Here is a 23,750-nt window from a genome sequence, read left to right on the forward strand (position 1 = left end):
ATTTAGTTTTATATAGGAATAATTTAGTTCATGATAGGAATTTGATTTAGACTTATTGTAATTATATTTAAGTTAGGGGGTGTTAGGGTTAGACTTAGATTTAGGGGTTAATAACTTTAATATAGTGGCGGCGACGTTGGGGGCGGCAGATTAGGGGTTAATAAATGTAGGTAGGTGGCGTCTATGTTAGGGATGGCATATTAGGGGTTAATAATATTTAACTAATGTTTGCGAGTCGGGAGTGCGGCTGTTTAGCGGTTAATATGTTTATTATAGTGGTGGCGACGTTGGGGGCGGCAGATTAGGGGTTAATAAGTGTAGGTAGGTGGCAGCGACATTGGAGGCGGCAGATTAGGGGTTAATAAATATAATGTAGGTGTCGGCGATGTTGGGGGCAGCAGATTAGGGGTTCATAAATATAATGTAGGTGTCGGCGGTGTCCGGAGCGGCAGATTAGGGGTTAATAAATAAAATGCAGGTGTCGGCGATGTCAGGGGCGGCAGATTAGGGTTAATAAGTGTAAGATTAGGGGTGTTTAGACTTGGGGTTCATGTTAGGGTGTTAGGTGTAGACATAACTTTTGTTTCCCCATAGGAATCAATGGGGATGCGTTACTGAGTTTTAAGCTGCTTTTTTGCAGGTGTTAGACTTTTTCTCAGCTGGCTCTCCCCATTGATTCCTATGGGGAAATCGTGCACGAGCACGAACGACCAGCTCACCGCTGACTTAAGCAGCACTGGTATTGGAGTGCGGTAATGAGCAAAATTTTGCTCAACGCTCACTTCTTGCCTTTTAACGACGGGTTTCTGAAAACTCGTAATACCAACGCTGCATGTAAGTGAGCGATGAGGGAAATTTGCTCGTTAGCACCGCACAGCTCAAAATAAAAAACTCGTAATCTAGCTGATGGCTGATTTTAAAAATAAAAGAAGCAAATAGAATATGTTTTTTTTTTTAATATTGGCTGATTCACATCTAATGAAGAAAGAAATTTTTATCATGTTTATGAAGAAAGAAGAGAAGACTTTGGATGGCGATTAATAAATATTTGTTGTAAATATTTACTGATGTTTTGTTTTACTTTACTTTTTAATTTTGTTGTTGTTTCTCATTGTTAGCATTTGTTGTACTGTTTCTTTATTTGTTGTTGTTTCTTGTTGTGGGGTTTGTTATAATGTTTGTTTACTTTGTTGTTGTTTCTTGTTGTTGGTTTTTGTTTTAATGTTTGTTTACTTTGTTGGGGTTTATTGTTGTGGCTTATGTCACTTTATGGTTAATAGTGTAGCGGCTTTAGGTTGAGTAGGGGGTTATATTCCTTTAGGGGTTAATAGTGTCATTAAAGTGCCATAAAACATGTTTAGATCTGTGCACATTCTAAAGGGTCGAATTAAGTGAAAATAGTTTGCATTAAACAATTGTTTTAAAATTGCTGGCAAGTACTTTAAAATTATTGTCAAAAATAAGCACAATAACTTACATAGCCATGCTGTCTGGAGTAGTTTGATCCACCCCCTTAGTGTTTAGCATCAGAAACACAGGCACTGTATTTCAACTGAGTTCACAGCTGCTTATTTGCTTCCAGGCATGCTCCAGCAGATACTGAGTGTTCACTTCTGCATTCTACCAAATCAACGGTAGATATAGATACAGCAATAGAAGGAAATGTGTGTAGGGAGTTAGACAATCCCTTTATTACCCATCCCCCAATCTTGCATAACCAGCACTGTTATATTAATATATGTTTTACCTCTGTGATTACCTTATATCTAAGCCTCTGCAGACTGCCCCCTTATTTCAGGTCTTTTAGCAGACATACAGTTTAGCCAATCAGTGCAGACTCCTAAATAACTCCACAGGAGTGAGCGCAATGTTATCTACATGACACACATGAACTAGTACTGTCTAACTGTGAGAAACTTTCAAAATGCTCTGAGCTAGGAAGCGGTTTTCAACGGTTTAGAAATCAGTTTGAGCCTACCTAGGTTTAGCTTTTAAAAAATACCACCAAGGTAACAAAGCAAATGATGAAAATCAATTGAAAAGTTGTTTAAAATGTCATGCCCTATCCGAATCATGAAAGTTTAATTTTGACTAGACTGTCCCTTTAAAAGAAAGGGGTAATGGGGAAGCACTGCAGTATAAATTTGCAGGTAAAGTAATTAAAGTAAATATTATTATATTTTGTATCTATCCCAACTTTGTATGTCCCTTTAATACATTCTTTTAGTTTTAGTAGGTTGCCGTTCATTTATTTGGTTGTGTATGGAAAGCACAACATGTGTAAAAGGGATCATTTATATTCCATCTTCAATATAGGTGGCAATGCTGCTTTGAAAATATCACCACCATTACAACACACAGATGTAGAGTAAAACTGTTTTCAAACACTGATTTCAGCCTTTTTTGAGCTAAATGAGCAAGTCTTGAATAAAGTTATTACTGCTTGTTCTTGCAAAGTGGATAAGAAATACTAAGTTTAAAGGGCCACTGTAAGTAAATATTTCCTATGCCTGTTACTAACTAACTACCCCAAATACGCTTTTTATCAATAGCATTTCATTAACATATCTCTACCGTATATCAGAAATCTTGTCTGCAAATTTAATTGTTTTCCAAACCCACTCCGTGGGTATCCTTTGCTCTGTACCAATCCGTTTACAATACCTAGGTTTCAAAAAGGCGCTTTAAACACAAAGTTATTGGTTTAAGCATTTTGAACATGCAGTGCTGAAAATAGTGGGCAGGATAACGTGACATCATCGGCGAATAAAAGATATAACTTTTAGAACGTTATGAAACTTCGTTTTGGAGAAAATATAGGTCAGTAGGTTTTAATTAATGTTTATTAACTTTAATATGTTAGTTGTTTAGCTTAAAAATTATAACAGAAAGTAATCCTTTAAGAACAGAAAAACATATGAAATATTATCCTTACCTAATTAAGTAGTGTACCTATGAAGTGTATTAGGTGTTAAGAGACAATAAATACTATTTTATAATTCTATAAATGTTCTTCAATACATGAAAACAGTGGTCAACAACTTTGGGTTAGATTACAAGTGGCACGCTAACTGTTGCATGAGTGATAACTGGTTTATCCCGACTCTTTGCGCGCGTTTTAGCGAACATATTACAAGTTGAAAGTAAACACATTTGCTTGAGCGCAATTGAATTTAACGTGACTTCAGAGCTCTGATTAACTGTTACGTGAGATAAAAAAATGTTGCACAAAAAACATTTAAATTACATTTAAAAGTACAGCTACACTCATAATAACACATCTAATATATAATATATGTATTTATATATTTATATGTGTATTTATGTATTTTAAAACATATATACATATATAAGCATATAAATATATATTTAGTTAAAAGAGAACAGGTGGTAATCAGCGCTAAGTGTGCCCTCCCAACACCAGTCGTCTGTTGGTTCTATGAATGAAACGGCAGCCTAATACCTGAAATAGGATTACCGATAGGTCCCCAACTATCAATGTCCTATTTGTATTTATGAAGCAAATGTGTGAGTGATAAGATTAGTATTAAGGCGCACAGCTCAAAAAAGATTGACCAATGTTATGTCAATTTTAATGTCAGAGGAAGATATTGTATAAATCAAGGTCCAGTGTATGTTATTTGAATCACCACTATATTTAACATATAGTTCCTGGTTTTATACTGTCAGTGTAGATGTATTACAATATCTTATAGCCTTACTACAGAGTTAGGTGAGTAGGGGTATAGGTATGAGTGTTAGTTTTTTGTTTCCTCTGTAGTGTACAAAGGTAAATATTTATATAATTTGTTCACATATAGTAGATGCAAAAAAAACAAAAACCCACACAGAGTGAATTTAAACACAGTACATCATTACATCAGTCCCAGATGTATCATAAACTTGTGACATCCAATTATTAGAAGTAAGTGCCCACTTACTAGATTCAACCTCAATCCTATGAGGTAAGTAAATGCGTCCCTTTAAGATAAAGTTGTCTCTCAGCAATCCTGTACAACCGCTTCTTTTGCCTCCTTAGTGTGGTAGAAAGTTTTTATTTCCCTTTCCTCCTTGTTTAGCTTAATCTCTCTGTCATTTGGTAGACGGTGGGATCGAAGAGTTCAATATGAGATGAGAAGGCAGGTCTCATCTCATATTGAACTCTTCGATCCCACCGTCTACTACAGAGGAAACAAAAAACTAACACTCATACCTATACCCCTACTCACCTAACTCTGTAGTAAGGCTATAAGATATTGTAATACATCTACACTGACAGTATAAAACCAGGAACTATATGTTAAATATAGTGGTGATTCAAATAACATACACTGGACCTTGATTTATACAATATCTTCCTCTGACATTAAAATTGACATAACATTGGTCAATCTTTTTTGAGCTGTGCGCCTTAATACTAATCTTATCACTCATATAAATATATATGTTTACATATATAGACATATGAATATATACGTGCATTGAAGCCCTTTGCCGTCAAGTAGCTGAAACATGAAAAATCATATTTATGCAATATTCATCTTTAATAAAGTGTTTATGTATTTACTGTAAATATTTCACATCCCGATGTTCTTCACATAGGGTAATATGTTCTATTTTGAAATAGATATTTCTATATAAATATCTGTATATATCTATACCTATAACTATTTATAATCATCTATACACCAGGATACATTAGTAGTATTTTACATATCCAGGGTTCTTCATATTTGTGTATAAAGCTGATGAACTACATATACAGGGAGTGCAGAATTATTAGGCAAGTTGTATTTTTGAGGATTAATTTTATTATTGAACAACAACCATGTTCTCAATGAACCCAAAAAACTCATTAATATCAAAGCTGAATAGTTTTGGAAGTAGTTTTTAGTTTGTTTTTAGTTATAGCTATTTTAGGGGGATATCTGTGTGTGCAGGTGACTATTACTGTGCATAATTATTAGGCAACTTAACAAAAAACAAATATATACCCATTTCAATTATTTATTTTTACCAGTGAAACCAATATAACATCTCAACATTCACAAATATACATTTCTGACATTCAAAAACAAAACAAAAACAAATCAGTGACCAATATAGCCACCTTTCTTTGCAAGGACACTCAAAAGCCAGCCATCCATGGATTCTGTCAGTGTTTTGATCTTTTTACCATCAACATTGCGTGCAGCAGCAACCACAGCCTCCCAGACACTGTTCAGAGAGGTGTACTGTTTTCCCTCCTTGTAAATCTCACATTTGATGATGGACCACAGGTTCTCAATGGGGTTCAGATCAGGTGAACAAGGAGGCCATGTCATTAGATTTTCTTCTTTTATACCCTTTCTTGCCAGCCACGCTGTGGAGTACTTGGACGCGTGTGATGGAGCATTGTCCTGCATGAAAATCATGTTTTTCTTGAAGGATGCAGACTTCTTCCTGTACCACTGCTTGAAGAAGATGTCTTCCAGAAACTGGCAGTAGGACTGGGAGTTGAGCTTGACTCCATCCTCAACCCGAAAAGGCCCCACAAGCTCATCTTTGATGATACCAGCCCAAACCAGTACTCCACCTCCACCTTGCTGGCGTCTGAGTCGGACTGGAGCTCTCTGCCCTTTACCAATCCAGCCACGGCCCATCCATCTGGCCCATCAAGACTCACTCTCATTTCATCAGTCCATAAAACCTTAGAAAAATCAGTCTTGAGATATTTCTTGGCCCAGTCTTGACGTTTCAGCTTGTGTGTCTTGTTCATTGGTGGTCGTCTTTCAGCCTTTCTTACCTTGGCCATGTCTCTGAGTATTGCACACCTTGTGCTTTTGGGCACTCCAGTGATGTTGCAGCTCTGAAATATGGCCAAACTGGTGGCAAGTGGCATCTTGGCAGCTGCACGCTTGACTTTTCTCAGTTCATGGGCAGTTATTTTGCGCCTTGGTTTTTCCACACGCTTCTTGTGACCCTGTTGACTATTTTGAATGAAACGCTTGATTGTTCGATGATCACGCTTCAGAAGCTTTGCAATTTTAAGAGTGCTGCATCCCTCTGCAAGATATCTCACTATTTTTGACTTTTCTGAGCTTGTCAAGTACTTCTTTTGCCCCATTTTGCCAAAGGAAAGGAAGTTGCCTAATAATTATGCACACCTGATATAGGGTGTTGATGTCATTAGACCACACCCCTTCTCATTACAGAGATGTACATCACCTAATATGCTTAATTGGTAGTAGGCTTTCGAGCCTATACAGCTTGGAGTAAGACAACATGCATAAAGAGGATGATGTGGTCAAAATACTCATTTGCCTAATAATTCTGCACTCCCTGTACATTTTAGCCCTTTCCAGTCAAATACCTTGTCATATTATCATATCCCTTTAACCCTTATAAACATTTTTTAAATAATATTTATATTAAATATTTTTTTATCAGAAAGTGTATATGTGAGTGTGATAGTTTATTTTTATGTACTTATGTTGTGTTTAGTGGACATTTTCTTTTTTAACCCTTGCACGTATGCTAGATCGTCAGACATGCTAATCCGTTGAGTGCAAATTTTGCTTTCCTGCCGCAAGAAAAAAAGGCTAAGGGCTGTGTTAATTCTGGTAGACAATTTTACTCCTTTTGACATTCCAAGACACAAATATTCTCCTCTTCAGTGTCTCAGAAGTCAGACACCTCCAAGTCCGCTTGGAAGCCTAGTTCCTCTTGGTCTAAGTCCAAAAAGACCAAGAAAAAAGCCCTTCTTCCTAATCAGCATAAAGGTTGGGGCCCCCGACCCAGACTCAACCCAGTTCTGGTAGGGGCAGACTGAACCTTTTTCAGGGGGCTTGAAAAAAATTCCATTCAAGTTCCTTGGGTACTGAACATAATTCGCTAGGGGTACCACATGGGCTTTTGGTCTCGCCCTCCTGTTTAATATTCCAAAAAGTAATTTAAAGGCCAGAGCTTTCTTGGCATGTGTAACACACCTAGAGGCCATGAAAGTGATTACTCTGGTCCCCTTGGTGGAACAGATTCAGGGGCCCTGTTGAAGCTCTTTTATTATTCCAAAGAAAGATGAGACTTACAGGCCGATTTTGGATCTCAGAGCTCAGAACAAATTTCTGAAAGTTCTAATTTTAGAGTTTTTGCACTATATTACCTTTTGTCCAGAAATGTTAATTTATGTCTACCTTAGTCTTAAAAGATTCCTATTTGCATACACCTTTTTCACAGGGATCATACAAAAATTCTCAGATTTGCTCTTCTAAAAAGGCATTACCAATGTGTGTCGCTCACATTTGGTCTAACAACAGCAACAAGAATCTTCTCAAAAGGTTATTTGCGCTCTTTTGTCTGTAGTGAGAGCTCAGGGCTCGTCAGTAACTCCTTACCCAGATGAAATTCTAGTACAAGCTGCTTCTTTCAGAAGACTCAGCAACATACATAGACAGTTTTTAAGTTTCTTCATTCCCATGGTTGGAAAATCTGCCTCCCTAAAAGCTGTTGCTTTTCTGGGCTTTTTCATAAACTCTGTAACAATGAGATTATTTCTCACAGATGTTTGCAAAATCAGATTGCGGAAGCCCTGTGGTCTTCTTCAACTCAAACTCTTCTTTCTACACTGCTTCAACGCATGGAAGTAGTTGGTCTTATGGTAGCGGCTTCAGATGCGGTATCTTTAGCCAGATTCCACTTGTTTTCTTTGCAGCATCAAATGTTGCAATAGTAGAATGGAGATTATAATAGTGTGTCTCAGAAGATTTCTTTAGACTACAAGACGAATCATTATCTAACTTAGTGGTAGACTCACCAATCAGTGATTTAAGGAGCCTAACTTCTCCATCTAAATTACTTCATAATATGTATGTAGTATGAGCTTTGAAATGTTATCTTCAAACCACTAAAGAATTCAGAAATTCTTCTTACTCGTTTATTAATTTCTCAAGTCCCCCGCAAGGGACAGAAAACTACTGAAATCAACTTGACAGCTTGGCTTAAAGCTTTGATTCACAAAGAATTACTAGCAACAGGGAAGACTTCCCCTGAAAGAATAACTGCCAGTAGTCACTGCCCGTAGCTTTTAGAAATGATGCTTCCAAAGAACAGATGTAAAATTCAGCTACTTGGTCATCATTTCATACCTTTACCAAATTCTTACAAGTGTAGTGCAATCAACAGTGCAGGGTGTGTTATCTTTTGCACAACCTCATGCAAAGAATAACACACAATCTGGTGTTCCAATCCAATAATATGTTACAGTACCATTATAAAAAGCACTTCTTTTTTTAATCCTTTGTGGCAAAAAGATATCAAGCAACCTTTCGGCCTACTTGACCTTAGTCATGCTTAACCTTTTCAATAACAGGTGTCCTATATTTTAAAAGCATAGTTAAGGGATAACTACTAGCAAGCTTATTGTGCTCATATTACAAGAGGTGAGTTAAGTGTAGCGCTCAAGCATAATCCAAATTAATAATATAAAATTTAGTGCTTTTTAAAATCTGAAGTAAACAATTATTATTATAGTACAGAACTATATGAAGTACTCTGTCACATTTGCACTACCAGCTTAAAACACCCTTAGCTTAGCTCTAGGGCAAAACCCAACATGAATTTTAGAGTCTATTATGTGAGAGAGATATTAAGTACCTCTGTGCTATTTGACATGCAGATGTTGGCCTGCCCAAGACTATTGCTTGAGGGTTAGAAAACAATAGATAGTAGCTAGAGTGTAGTTAACAATAAATATTTAATTCACATGTAATGCATAAAATATGATAAAACATATCAAATCACTTTCAGTGTATAATTATAAAAATCTAAAAATTATTCAAAAGTTGTGGCCACAACTAAAAAGGCAAACTGTTTAAAACAGTGTAGTTGATAAATGAGCTATATACACAGTAGATTATAGACAATGTCAAAACCTCTAGTCATATGCAAATGCGTTAGACAAATATTACAGCCATTATTTTCAGAAAGCGAGCAACGGTAAAAACTTCAGAAAGTGAGCAACAGTAAAAAACCTTGGTGGGTTGTTATTTTCCTTTTTATACTCTCCTGTATCTATAAAAAGAATTGTCTTGTAATCCACAGAGTTATGTGTTGTCTAATACTCCTTATTCTGCCCCAATTAGGGAAAAAATGTGTAAACTGACCGGTCAGTAATGTGGACGTTGGTTCCAATGTATCTGCCTTACCGGACCTCCGTAGTGGTATACAAGGTACCCCAGAACAATGACGATGGTCAGCCTCTTCCGAAGAAGGACTTGTTGCACATAAGGATAGCACATAAAGATTGTGAAAGTGACAAATACGGCATTCAGTGCTGAAATTATTTGAATTTGGAGCCTAAAATTCATTATGGTTATCCATTTGGTAACAGGTCATGCGACCACCCCCCAGTATAGTCAGTGAAGACGCTGCCAAGATGCTAAATGCTAGCAGTGAGGAGGATTATATCGGAAGCAGCTGACCATCTTCATTGCTCTGGGGTACCTGGTATACCACTACGGAGGTCCGGTAGGGCAGATACATTGGAACCAACATCCACATTACTGACTGGTCAGTTTACACATATTTTCCCTATTTGGGGCAGACTAAGGAGTATTAGACAATACATAACTCTGTGGATTACAAGATGATTCTTTTTATAGATACAGGAGAGTATAAAAAGGAAAATATCAACCCACCAAGGTTTTTACCATTGCTCACTTTCTGAAAATAATGGCTGTAATATTTGTCTAACGCATTTGCATAGGACTACAGGTTTTGAAATTGTCTAATCTACTGTGTATATAGCTTGTTTATCAACTACACTGTTTTAAAGTGTTTGCCTTTTTAGTTGTGGCCACAACTTTGAATCATTTTTTGATTTTTATAATTATACACTGAACATGATTTGATATGTTTTATCATATTTTATACATTAAATGTGAATTAAATATTTATTGCTAACTACAGTCTAGCTACTATCTATTGTTTTCTAACTAGCTTTTTCTAGAGCGCCACTCTTAAACCTGTTTACTTAACCCTGACTACCAACCATGTTAGAGAGAATCACTGTCTATCTCCCTGAGTGAGCCAAAGAGGATAGGATAAGAGTCTAAGATATACCTGTTTTGTATTTATCCAAGACTGTTTCTTGAGTAATAAAAAACAACTTGTGAATTTGAAATACAAGCACGAAATAGAAACATTTTTGATTATTCTCGAGCAATATTAATGCACAATAGCGCTAATATTTTTGTGTTCCATTTGTAATCTAGGTCTAAATGTATAATTTTACTATCTCTTATTTTTTTCCTTAAATCAATAGAAGAACTATTTACAAGGGAAATAAACAGCCAGGGCAATATTTGTTCTGCCATTTGAAATAAAAAAAAATGTTTTGCATACACTTCAAAACCCTGCGAATGCAAATACAGATTCACAAGCCTCTAATGTCTCCATCTCAATGGAATATGCATCCCAGTTGAAAGAAGATATCGCAAAGTTACCAACAAAAGGGGATTTTTACTCCCTTAAGAACTTGATCACAACTGAGATGACAAAAATGAGAAAAGTTATCACAGACATAGGCCACAGAGTGGAATATGTAGAAGAAATACAGGGAACAGTTAATACGATAATAGATAACATTTCCACACAAGCTAACATACAAGATTCCAAGCTAGATGCTCTACAAGAAAGAATAGAAGATTTAGACAACAGGGGGCGCCCCAATAACTTGAGAATAAGAGGGATTCCCAAATCCATCCAAAATGTAGAACTGCGTGATTACTTTTAAGGATTTTTTAAACATATTCAAACAGATCCTAACACAGAAAACCTTGAACTGGAAAGAGCTCACAGAGCATTGCGGCCTCCCCATCTCCATCAGCACCTTCAAGGGATTTTATCCTGAAATTCCTTCTCTTTACGGATAAAGAAAAAATATGGCAGACAGCAAGGAAAATATGAAAGATCTCATACTTGGATCATCAGATACAGGTGTTTCAGGACCTCAGTCCTACTACCATTCATTAGAGGAAAGTAATAAGATTTATCACATCAATCCTACACGAGAAAAACATTAGGTATAGATGGGGCTTCCCCTTCTGCCTTCATGTGACATGAAGGTTCCACATACACTTACAGTATAAGACCCTACAGATCTTCTAGCAAGAGGACTAAACATAATAATTAAAGCTCCAACTGAACTTGAAGATAACCCTACTGATAAGATGGCTCATGAAACTGCAGGATCGTCTAAAGAAATGCGCAGAAAATTCTGCTATGCAAGAGGAAGACCAAAATAGCTCCTTCTACTATCGTCACAGATCAGAATAACACATGAACTGAAGACCAGACTACAAGATGGGTGAGATTGTTCAAACATTTATAGACTAATTTTTATTAGCATTACCACCCAGATTTAACCCTGAAAGCATACAGTAATGACTATCTTTATACAGACTTTTAAAATTATATGTTCTTCAGGTCTTTAAGATATAAACTTATTATATAAACTACTGTTTTTTATGTCAATACTTGTTATAAGTTGGTTCGAACTATCACAGCCTAATGAACACAAAAGTCACAGAAGTGAATGCTTTTTCATATACTGTCATTAGAGACTATCTAAGTTCAGAGCTTCAGAAATGGGATTAATATGTGTTCTTACGAATACAGGTTTATATGTCAAGTTAACACTTATTGCCTTGAACAATGATAGGTAACAGGTACTCTCTTCGGCTACCTAAATATGTTAATACATTGGGGGAAAGTATTCTGGCTAGCAGACCTCCTTTCATTTGTTGGACAAATGTCTATTTGTTATATGTTTACAAAGTTATGTTGTGTTGTTAGTTATAAGTTTGCTTTACTGCTAAAGACAATTGACATCAAGAAGCTGACCAATAACCATGACAACCCCTATATACATCACAACTATAGACTCCACAAACATATCTATCTTACATACACTACAATATGATGACCTCAGACTCTATACAATTAAATATAATTAATGCAAAAGTACTAAATAGCCTGTACAAAAGATCAATGGCCCTCAGAGACTTCACTGACAAAAAAGCAGACCTGGTGTTCTTACAGGAGAATGATAGGTAACAGGTACTCTCTTCGGCTACCTAAATATGTTAATACACTGGGGGAAAGTATTCTGGCTAGCAGACCTCCTTTCATTTGTTGGACACATGTCTATTTGTTCTATGTTTACAAAGTTATGTTATGTTGTTAGTTATAAGTTTGCTTTACTGCTAAAGACAATTGACATCAAGAAGCTGACCAATAACCACAACAACCCGTATAAACATCACAACTATAGACTCCACAAACATATCTATCTTACATACACTACAATATGATTACCTCAGACTCTATACAATTAAATATAATTAATGCAAAAGGGCTAAATAGCCCGTACAAAAGATCAATGGCCCTCAGAGACTTCACTGACAAAAAAGCAGACCTGGTGTTCTTACAGGAGACCCATTTTATACAAGGGAGAGAGCCAAAGTCATTTCAATATAAATTTGGGACAACATATTATGCCTCCAACACTATTAAAACAAATGGGGTAGGTATATTGATTAAAAGGAACATCCCGATATAACTTTTTAACAAGTATAAAGACAAAGCGGGTAGGTTTTTAATTCTGTTTGCAAGACTATAATACAGTGGTGACATTTGTTAATGTATATGCACCCAATATTAAACAAGAAACGTTTTCAAACAACTTACAGACAAGCTATTAGAAGTTGCAAAAGGCCATCTATTGATGGGAGGTGACTTCAATCTCACTATAAATCTTCAATTAGATAATTTGACTCAAACATCATCAGTTTCTCATAAAACAATAAGAGAAGTAAAAAAATACTTGAAGGATTTGGCAACTCACGACATATGAAGGATTCTCCACCCAGAAGAGTGCAATTATACATTTTACTCATATCCTCATGCCAGATATTCGCGCATTGATTACATAATGTCTGATGTCACCACTCTAGCAAGGGTAACAGACATAACCATACTTCCAAGACTATGGTCAGACCATTCAATGATCCCATACACACTAAAATGGACCGACTTAATATTTCTCCAACATATATATGGTGTCTAGATGACACGCAATCTGTTCAGCGAATCGAAAAGTCAATTAATGAATACTTTGAACATAACTCTCCATACACTACTGACATCATTCAATAGCTCTCATCCTATTGGCTGTTTTGAACAGCCAATATGATTTTCGAAGCTCTCATCCTATTGGCTGATTTGAAATTGAAGAATCAAATCAGCCAATAGGAATGCAAGGTACTTTGAAATGGCTACCTTGCACTGAACTTCAGTGAACGGCGGGGACCGTATGAAGAGGACGCTCCACGCTGGATGTCTTCGCCGCTCTGCTCTGCGCTACCTGGATGAAAATAGAAGACTCCCCCATGATGGATGAAGATGTCGCCGTCTGGATGAAGACTTCTCGCCGCCTGGATGTTCGGACTTCAGCAACCATGGGTAGATATTCTTTGGTTAGTGTTGGGTATTTTTTTTATTTTTTGGGGTGTTTTCTTTCAGATTAGGGTTTGGGCTTTTGAAAAAGTGCTAAATGCCCTTTTAAGGGCAATGAAAAAGAGCTGAATGCCCTTTTAAGGGCAATGCCCATACAAATGCCCTTTAGGGGCAAAGGGTAGCTTAGGTTTATTTTAGAGTTAGGTTTTTTATTTTGGGGGGTTGGTTGGGTGTTGGGTTTTACTGTTGGGGGACTTTGTATTTTTTTTACAGGTAAAAGAGCTGTTTAACTTAGGGCAATGCCTTACAAAAGGCCCTTTTAAGGGCTATTGGTAGTTTATTGTAGGCTAGGGGGTGTTTTTATTTTGGGGGGCTTTTTATTTTTATAGGGCTATTATATTAGGTGTAATTGTTTTTATTTTTGATAATTTTGTTTATTATTTTTTGTAAGCTTAGTGGTTTTTATTTTTTGTAATTTACTGTTTATTATTTTTTGTAATTTTAGATTTTTAATTTTTTCTTGTAGTGTTAGGTTTTTTAAATTTGTAATTTAGATATTTTAATTGGTAGTATTTTTTATTTTATTAGAATAGTAATGTTAGGTTAATTTATAGTTGAATGGTAGGTTTATTTTTGATTCACAGGTAAGCTTTTATTTATTTAAAGATAGTTATATTGTAATTTTAATTTAAAGTTAGGGGGTGTTACGTTTAGGTGTTAATAGTTTTATTTAGTGTTTTGCAATGTGGGGGGGCGGCGGTTTAGGGGTTAATAGGTTTATTTAGTGGCGGAGATGTGGGAGACTGGAGGTTTAGGGGTTAATAGGTTTATTTAGTTGTAGAGATGTGGGAGGCCGGAGTTTTAGGGGTTAATAACTTTATTATAGTGGCAGTGATGTCGGGGAGTGGCGGAATAGGGATTAATAACTTTATTATAGTGGCGGTGATGTTGGGGAGCGGAGGAATAGGGGTTAATAATTTGTATTAGTGTTGGCAATTTCGGTAGCGGCAGATTAGGGGTTAATAGGTTTAATAAGTGTTTGCAATGCGGGAGGGCAGCGGTTTAGGAGTTAATAGGTAGTTTCTGGATGTTAGTGTACTTTGTAACAGTTTAGTTATTAGTTTTGTGAAACATTTTTGTGGCGCAAAACTCATAACTACTGCTTTCAGATGGCGGTATGGATGTGTCGGTATAGGCTGTAATGCAAGCTTTTTAGCCTCACCGCACAACCTGTAATACCAGCACTATGAAAATCCCACGCAAAAAAGTCATTTTTTTGAGTGCGGAATGGACGTTGCGTTACAGGCTAAAATGCCTGCGGTATAGCTATACTGACACAACTCGCAATAGCTGCATTACTGCTTTTACGCTGCTTTTTTCAACGTTAAAAGCAAAACTTGTAATCTACCTGATAGCTAGTAATAGTCTGAAATCCCTCATAACACTCCATTGGAATTCATTGACTAGCTACAGAATATCCCAATGGAGATAGCAGTTTTTTTAAGATCCTCACTCTAGAGGAATATGGTTACTTAAAAATCAGAAATATCTCAACATACTTGACAATGAAAGCTGCCTGGGATAGATATATTACAATTACATTTAATGACAATGGCACATCATCACCTACCTAGGCCGTTAAGACTATTGATAAGTAGTCATTGTGGTAAAATAATGAGATTGTAATTTATGCGGGGCAGTTAGACACAAGACACATGTCACATAATATTGTATGCTTCAATATTTTTTGAATATATATTGAATTGTCTATTTTTATTGTTGCAAAGTGTTACTGTTTAAGACAAAAAATTGTACCGTCTGATAAAAATGTAATAAAGTTGATTAAAAAAAAATATTGTTTTGGGCTGAAAAACTGCATAGGATTGCAGGCCATAGTTGATTAAGTATAATGATTCTTTAAATTATTATTGTATTTATTGACTAATGAGTCAAAATCTTCGCTGTTAATTTATTTATATTACATCAGACATTTTAATATGTTCTAGATCACATATATTCTAAAATTTTCCGTTATTCTTTTGTTCTAGTTAAATATGATTTGAGAAAACAAAGCAAAAACAATTACAGGGAAATAAGTGCATTTACATTTTGAATTGAATTGTATTTGTAAAATCTTTCCAGTAAAAGCTATCAGTGTGCCAACTTGGCTTGTGGACTTGACATGTCACCAGGGCTGTCTTTAACGCAGGGCAAAAGGGGCAGCTGCCCTGGGCCCAGTCATTGTTGTGGGGCCCAAATTAGTTCTTGTTAATGCTAGTGTATTGCAATTATGCTTCTATTCAAACGTGAAATGCAATTTTGAGAAAGCAACAAACAAAAGCTAATCTGACTTGAACAAAGTAATTCATATTAAAGACTGGTGACAGGCTGCAAATTAGGCATCAATTAAATCATGTATCTAACATAGTTATAAAGACTGAACCACAATTACATATTTTTCAAATGAGAATCTCCAATGATTTAATTTAAACACTTCTCTAATGAAGTAATTTTTTTTTATCAGATTATGGCCTAGATTTGGAGTTCGGCGGTAGCCGTCAAAACCAGCGTTAGAGGCTCCTAACGCTGGTTTTGGGCGCCCGCTGGTATTTGGAGTCAGTGATTAAAGGGTCTAACGCTCACTTTACAGCCGCGACTTTTCCATACCGCAGATCCCCCTACGCCATTTGCGTAGCCTATATTTTCAATGGGATCTTTCTAACGCCGGTATTTAGAGTCGTTTCTGCAGTGAGCGTTAGAGCTCTAACGACAAGATTCCAGCCGCCTGAAAATAGCAGGAGTTAAGAGCTTTCTGGCTAACGCCGGTTTATAAAGCTCTTAACTACTGTACCCTAAAGTACACTAACACCCATAAACTACCTATGTACCCCTAAACCGAGCTCCCCCCACATCGCCGCCACTCGATTAAAAATTTTAACCCCTAATCTGCCGACCGCCACCTACGTTATACTTATGTACCCCTAATCTGCTGCCCCTAACCCCGCCGACCCCTGTATTATATTTATTAACCCCTAACCTGCCCCCCACAACATCGCCGCCAGCTACTTAAAATAATTAACCCCTAATCTTCCGACCGCAAAGCGCCGCCACCTACGTTATCCCTATGTACCCCTAATCTGCTGCCCCTAACACCGCCGACCCCTATATTATATTTATTAACCCCTAATCTGCCCCCCTCAACGTCGCCGACACCTACCTACACTTATTAACCCCTAATCTGCCGAGCGGACCTGAGCGCTACTATAATAAAGTTATTAGCCCCTAATCCGCCTCACTAACCCTATCATAAATAGTATTAACCCCTAATCTGCCCTCCCTAACATCGCCGACACCTACCTTCAATTATTAACCCCTAATCTTCCGATCGGAGCTCACCGCTATTCTAATAAATGGATTAACCCCTAAAGCTAAGTCTAACCCTAACACTAACACCCCCCTAACTTAAATATAATTTACATCTAACGAAATAAATTAACTCTTATTAAATAAATTATTCCTATTTAAAGCTAAATACTTACCTGTAAAATAAATCCTAATATAGCTACAATATAAATTAAAATTATATTATAGCTATTTTAGGATTAATATTTATTTTACAGGCAACTTTGTATTTATTTTAACCAGGTACAATAGCTATTAAATAGTTAAGAACTATTTAATAGTTACCTAGTTAAAATAATTACAAATTTACCTGTAAAATAAATCCTAACCTAAGATATAATTAAACCTAACACTACCCTATCACTAAAATAATTAAATAAACTACCTACAATTACCTACAATTAACCTAACACTACACTATCAATAAATTAATTAAACACAATTCCTACAAATAAATACAATTAAATAAACTAGCTAAAGTACAAAAAATAAAAAAGAACTAAGTTACAGAAAATAAAAAGATATTTACAAACATAAGAAAAATATTACAACAATTTTAAACTAATTACACCTACTCTAAGCCCCCTAATAAAATAACAAAGCCCCCCAAAATAAAAAATTCCCTACCCTATTCTAAATTAAAAAAGTTACAAGCTCTTTTACCTTACCAGCCCTGAACAGGGCCCTTTGCGGGGCATGCCCCAAGAAGTTCAGCTCTTTTGCCTGTAAAAAAAAAACATACAATACCCCCCCCAACATTACAACCCACCACCCACATACCCCTAATCTAACCCAAACCCCCCTTAAATAAACCTAACACTAATCCCCTGAAGATCTTCCTACCTTGTCTTCACCATCCAGGTATCACCGATCGGTCCTGGCTCCGATATCTTCATCCAACCCAAGCGGGGGCTAGACATCCACTGAAGAAGTCCAGAAGAGGGTCCAAAGTCTTCCTCCTATCCGGCAAGAAGAGGACATCCGGACCGGCAAACATCTTCTCCAAGCGGCATCTTCGATCTTCTTTCATCCGGTGCGGAGCGGGTCCATCTTGAAGCAGGCGACGCGGATCCATCCTCTTCTTCCGATGTCTCCCGACTAATGACGGTTCCTTTAAGGGACGTCATCCAAGATGGCGTCCCTCGAATTCCGATTGGCTGATAGGATTCTATCAGCCAATCGGAATTAAGGTAGGAATTTTCTGATTGGCTGATGGAATCAGCCAATCAGAATCAAGTTCAATCCGATTGGCTGATCCAATCAGCCAATCAGATTGAGCTCGCATTCTATTGGCTGTTCCGATCAGCCAATAGAATGCGAGCTCAATCTGATTGGCTGATTGGATCAGCCAATCGGATTGAACTTGATTCTGATTGGCTGATTCCATCAGCCAATCAGAAAATTCCTACCTTAATTCCGATTGGCTGATAGAATCCTATCAGCCAATCGGAATTCGAGGGACGCCATCTTGGATGACGTCCCTTAAAGGAACCGTCATTAGTCGGGAGACATCGGAAGAAGAGGATGGATCCGCGTCGCCTGCTTCAAGATGGACCCGCTCCGCACCGGATGGAAGAAGATCGAAGATGCCGCTTGGAGAAGATGTTTGCCGGTCCGGATGTCCTCTTCTTGCCGGATAGGAGGAAGACTTTGGACCCTCTTCTGGACTTCTTCAGTGGATGTCTAGCCCCCGCTTGGGTTGGATGAAGATATCGGAGCCAGGACCGATCGGTGATACCTGGATGGTGAAGACAAGGTAGGAAGATCTTCAGGGGATTAGTGTTAGGTTTATTTAAGGGGGGTTTGGGTTAGATTAGGGGTATGTGGGTGGTGGGTTGTAATGTTGGGGGGGGGTATTGTATGTTTTTTTTTACAGGCAAAAGAGCTGAACTTCTTGGGGCATGCCCCGCAAAGGGCCCTGTTCAGGGCTGGTAAGGTAAAAGAGCTTGTAACTTTTTTAATTTAGAATAGGGTAGGGAATTTTTTATTTTGGGGGGCTTTGTTATTTTATTAGGGGGCTTAGAGTAGGTGTAATTAGTTTAAAATTGTTGTAATATTTTTCTTATGTTTGTAAATATCTTTTTATTTTCTGTAACTTAGTTCTTTTTTATTTTTTGTACTTTAGCTAGTTTATTTAATTGTATTTATTTGTAGGAATTGTGTTTAATTAATTTATTGATAGTGTAGTGTTAGGTTAATTGTAGGTAATTGTAGGTAGTTTATTTAATTATTTTAGTGATAGGGTAGTGTTAGGTTTAATTATATCTTAGGTTAGGATTTATTTTACAGGTAAATTTGTAATTATTTTAACTAGGTAACTATTAAATAGTTCTTAACTATTTAATAGCTATTGTACCTGGTTAAAATAAATACAAAGTTGCCTGTAAAATAAATATTAATCCTAAAATAGCTATAATATAATTATAATTTATATTGTAGCTATATTAGGGTTTATTTTACAGGTAAGTATTTAGCTTTAAATAGGAATCATTTATTTAATAAGAGTTAATTAATTTCGTTAGATGTAAATTATATTTAAGTTAGGGGGGTGTTAGTGTTAGGGTTAGACTTAGCTTTAGGGGTTAATCCATTTATTAGAATAGCGGTGAGCTCCGATCGGAAGATTAGGGGTTAATAATTGAAGGTAGGTGTCGGCGATGTTAGGGAGGGCAGATTAGGGGTTAATACTATTTATGATAGGGTTAGTGAGGCGGATTAGGGGTTAATAACTTTATTATAGTAGCGCTCAGGTCCGCTCGGCAGATTAGGGGTTAATAAGTGTAGGTAGGTGTCGGCGACGTTGTGGGGGGCAGATTAGGGGTTAATAAATATAACATAGGGGTCGGCGATGTTAGGGCAGCAGATTAGGGGTACATAGGGATAACGTAGGTTGCGGCGGTTTACGGAGCGGAAGATTAGGGGTTAAAAGTGTAATGCAGGGGTCAGCGATAGCGGGAGTGGCAGATTAGGGGTTAATAAGTGTAAGGTTAGGGGTGCTTAGACTCGGGGTACATGTTAGAGTGTTAGGTGCAGACGTAGGAAGTGTTTTCCCATAGGAAACAATGGGGCTGCGTTAGGAGCTGAACGCTGCTTTTTTGCAGGTGTTAGGTTTTTTTTCAGCTCAAACAGTCCCATTGTTTCCTATGGGGGAATCGTGCACGAGCACGTTTTTGATGCCGGCCGCGTCCGTAAGCAACTCTGGTATCGAGAGTTGCATTTGCAGTAAAAATGCCCTACGCTCCTTTTTTGGAGCCTAACGCAGCATTTGTTTTAACTCTCGATACCAGAGTTAAATTTATGGTGCGGCCAGAAAAAAGCCCGCGGAGCGTTAACAGCCCTTTTACCGCCAAACTCCAAATCTAGGCCACTGTCTATTAGAAATGCTTAAACAAGTTTGTATTCAGTACAGAAGACATCCATTTATCTTCAAAAGCAATGAACATAACAAAATTATTATTAATCTTATCAGAGACATTTAAAACCTTCTGTTAAATTAATTAAACACAATTGAATGATTTTATCGTGTGTTTGCTAATCTATATGCACAAGTAAAATGTCTAACAATTGTAGGTAAATCTTTTTTGAAATTCAAACATTTTAATTTGCTGAGAACATTACAACATAATAATGCGGGGTACTTATAATGAAAGTGAAATGTTCTGTACTCAATTTGTTAGTACTCATGTGACATTTTGATTTATAAAGGATTCTATACAGTGCTTTATAGGATGTTTTTTATGAAAAGCCTTTTATTGGGGTGGTGGAGCATTGGGGGCTTAAATATTTTAAACACTATGAAGTGTGCATATTTTACTCAAACTACAATTGTGTATAATCCAATATTTCTCAACGGTCTACCTATGCATTCCTTATGTCCAACACTTTTACCTGCCCTACAGCAAAACTGTTTAAATTCACTTTGTGTGTGGGAACAAGTTAAGAGAGAAAAGGTGTACAGAATAGATGAACATGTAGATATGGAATGCGTAGCTTCAGGCAGACCTGTCGGGTTAGTGTTACAGACACCAAGTGGAAACTTCCGGTGCTGTAAAAATTGCAAGCGAAGTGTGCATGGTTGTATTCATATGAACTGACTTTGGATTAAACTATCCTCTTTTATCTGCAAATACAAATTCTGTGCTGCCTTTTTTGTTCTATCGTGTACAGAATAGATGTGGAGGTGTTATTTGGTTAAACAATAAAATAGGAGTTGAGGGCTGGACTAGTGCCAAAAAATAGCCTGGGCATTTTGTTATTTAACCATACCCCAACCCCGTAGTATAATGTACTAATCACATAAAAAAAAAATTAGGCCCAGGTTATGAGGGAAGCGCAAAAGTTTGCGCCTGAGCGATAAGGGGTATATTGCTAGGGTTTGAGCTCGTTGGGCTTACCACTCGTATTACGAGTTGAAAGTAAACGCGATCACTTGAGTGCAATTACGATTTACGCTAGAATGATTACTGCAACTTCAGAGCTCTGGTTAACTGTTTCGCAAAACAAAAATGTGTCACAAAATACATCAAAAATAAATTGCAACGTACAGTTACACTCATATTAACACAATCTAATACAATTATTTAAAAAAAATATTGCACAAAAATGTGATAAGGACTCAAACATACGAGGTCTCAGGTGTTAAGAAAAAAGGCAGCGAAAGGAGTACAACATTAAGATACATACATATACTGTACCTGTCTAAATATGTCTATGTTTGTGCATATATATATATATAGGTGTGTGTACAGATGTATTTATCTATTTATATGTATTTACAGACATATATACACATATTAACAAATAAATACATATGTATACATATAAAGACATATACAGAAGTGCATTGGAGCCCTTTACCATTAAGTAGATGAAAACATGTAAAAGCATATATATGCAATATTCATTTCTTAATAAAGGCTTTAACTATGAAAAGGGTGGGACCAGTCCTGACTTGGCTCACAGCTAGCACCCTGCATAATGCACAAATAATAATGCTAGCGACTGGGCAGGTGTAAGGCAAAAGGTCCTGTATGCCCTGTGCTTACTGTCCTTGTTTATAGGAACACAAATTTTCTTCTATGCACTAAATTAGAGAACGGACATGCAGGGGAAGACTGCAATGGCTACAGCAGCTACCTGGCTTACATTCTTAGGTGAAAGTTTGAAAAAAGCAAAAATATAAGTATGTACTTACAACCATTCTAACTCATGTAAGTGACGGAATACTCCTGCTGGTAGGCTGCATATACAGTTGTTGCTTAGATATCTGTAAAAATGATAATATACAGCTATTGGTTAATCACGTGCAAATATACTGTAAAGTAACCTTGACTAGCAAAGATGCCTAAAATGTTCTTTCTGAACTTTTTAGCTGTGTCAATAATAGTTAATGTTCCAGCATTGTCAAATAGTTGTGCTAAAAATTGTACAATAAATACAACCAATTTAGATTAAAATTTTTTTTTTTTTTTTAATGTTCTATAACATTTTAAATTTACTTTTGGCTGTCCTATTCATTAACTTTATTATTTAAAAAAATAAAATAAAAATAATAATAATGAAGTGTTCACATACTAAAAGATTAGATTATCTTTACAATTATTTGGTTGAATTGGAAATAGTTGGTTTAGTGAGTAATGGGTGTCTTACAACATTGTTTCTTATATATGATTCAGAGATTGATCTAAAATAATAATACAACTAGTTTTTCCACTGTATATCATTATTTAAAACAGTCTTTCCTTTAAAAAAAGATGCACAAACTCAATTTTGACACCAATTTTTTACTTGTTTACATTTCGAAAACTCTGATAACTTGGATTTAGAAAAAATATAAATTTCTACATTGAGTTTTATAGCACTAGTTTTTTTTGGGACATGAAACTCATGGGTTTGTGGATTCAGATTGAACATACATTTTTCAGACAACTTTTCAGTTATCTTCTATTGTCAATTTTGTTTCATTCTCTTGGTATCTATGTTGAAGAAGGAGCAGAAATGCACTACTCGAAGCTAGATGAACAGATTGGTAAGACAATGTCACGAGGCATATACGTACAGCCACCAACCACCTCCTGAGCCTACCTAGGTATACTTTTGAAAAAAATACTTTTGATAAAAAAAGTAAATTACAAAGTTGTTTAAAATTGAATGCTGTTTGAATTACAAAGGAAAATTTTGAGTTTCATATCCCTTTAAGTTAGTTACACATTGCATTATTATATGCACATAGAGAGCATTCAATTGCCTCAGTGCGTAAACCTTTCAGGTTGTAGAAACTACTAAGACCCAAGTCAGATAATCCACATTTCTTCAAATAGCAATGCTCAGATGCCAAACCATATTATGGAAGACTCAAAGGTGTGGATAATGTATTAGACCTTGAAGTAGAAGGCCTGGACACAGAGGCAGCCTGTTCAGAAAATCCCAACCACACCTACAGATTGCCACAGGGCACCCGCCGGCAGCTCCTCATTCATGTCTGTGAGACTGCAAGGCAAATTATGATCTATCCAGAGACATCACTTTGCCATAAAAAAAACAGGCCTGCAGATATTTAACTGTTACACAAAGTTTCCAAAGTGTTGTGCATGCAATAATTGTTTTTCCGTCTTGCTAGTGGTTCTTTGTGCAGGATATCATGTATTAAACCATGTAACACAACTATGAGCCGGATTACAATTAGTGCGCTAAATTTGTAATCTGGCCCTATATAGTTTAATGGCAGGGATGCCCAGTCTGCTAGAAAAGGTAGATGAAGTCAGCCTTAATAACTTTTGAAGATGATCTAGCCTTACTGACAAGGCTCCTTGACAACCTAACAAGAGTTCATGATTCTAAACCCAACAAGGCCT

At 36.6% G+C, this 23,750-nt stretch overlaps 1 protein-coding gene across 1 annotated transcript in view; it reads right to left on the bottom strand.

The window, feature by feature from the left end:
• The window catches only part of RXFP2 (relaxin family peptide receptor 2), a 215,758-nt gene that overhangs the window by 114,083 nt on the left and 77,925 nt on the right, over nt 1-23,750 (bottom strand). The window contains exon 6 of the mRNA XM_053705563.1: nt 22,091-22,162. Coding sequence (XP_053561538.1) covers nt 22,091-22,162 — 72 coding nt within the window. The remainder of the gene's footprint in view (nt 1-22,090; nt 22,163-23,750) is intronic.

Source organism: Bombina bombina, chromosome 3 (genome assembly GCF_027579735.1).
Source record: "Bombina bombina isolate aBomBom1 chromosome 3, aBomBom1.pri, whole genome shotgun sequence".
NCBI lineage: Eukaryota > Metazoa > Chordata > Amphibia > Anura > Bombinatoridae > Bombina > Bombina bombina.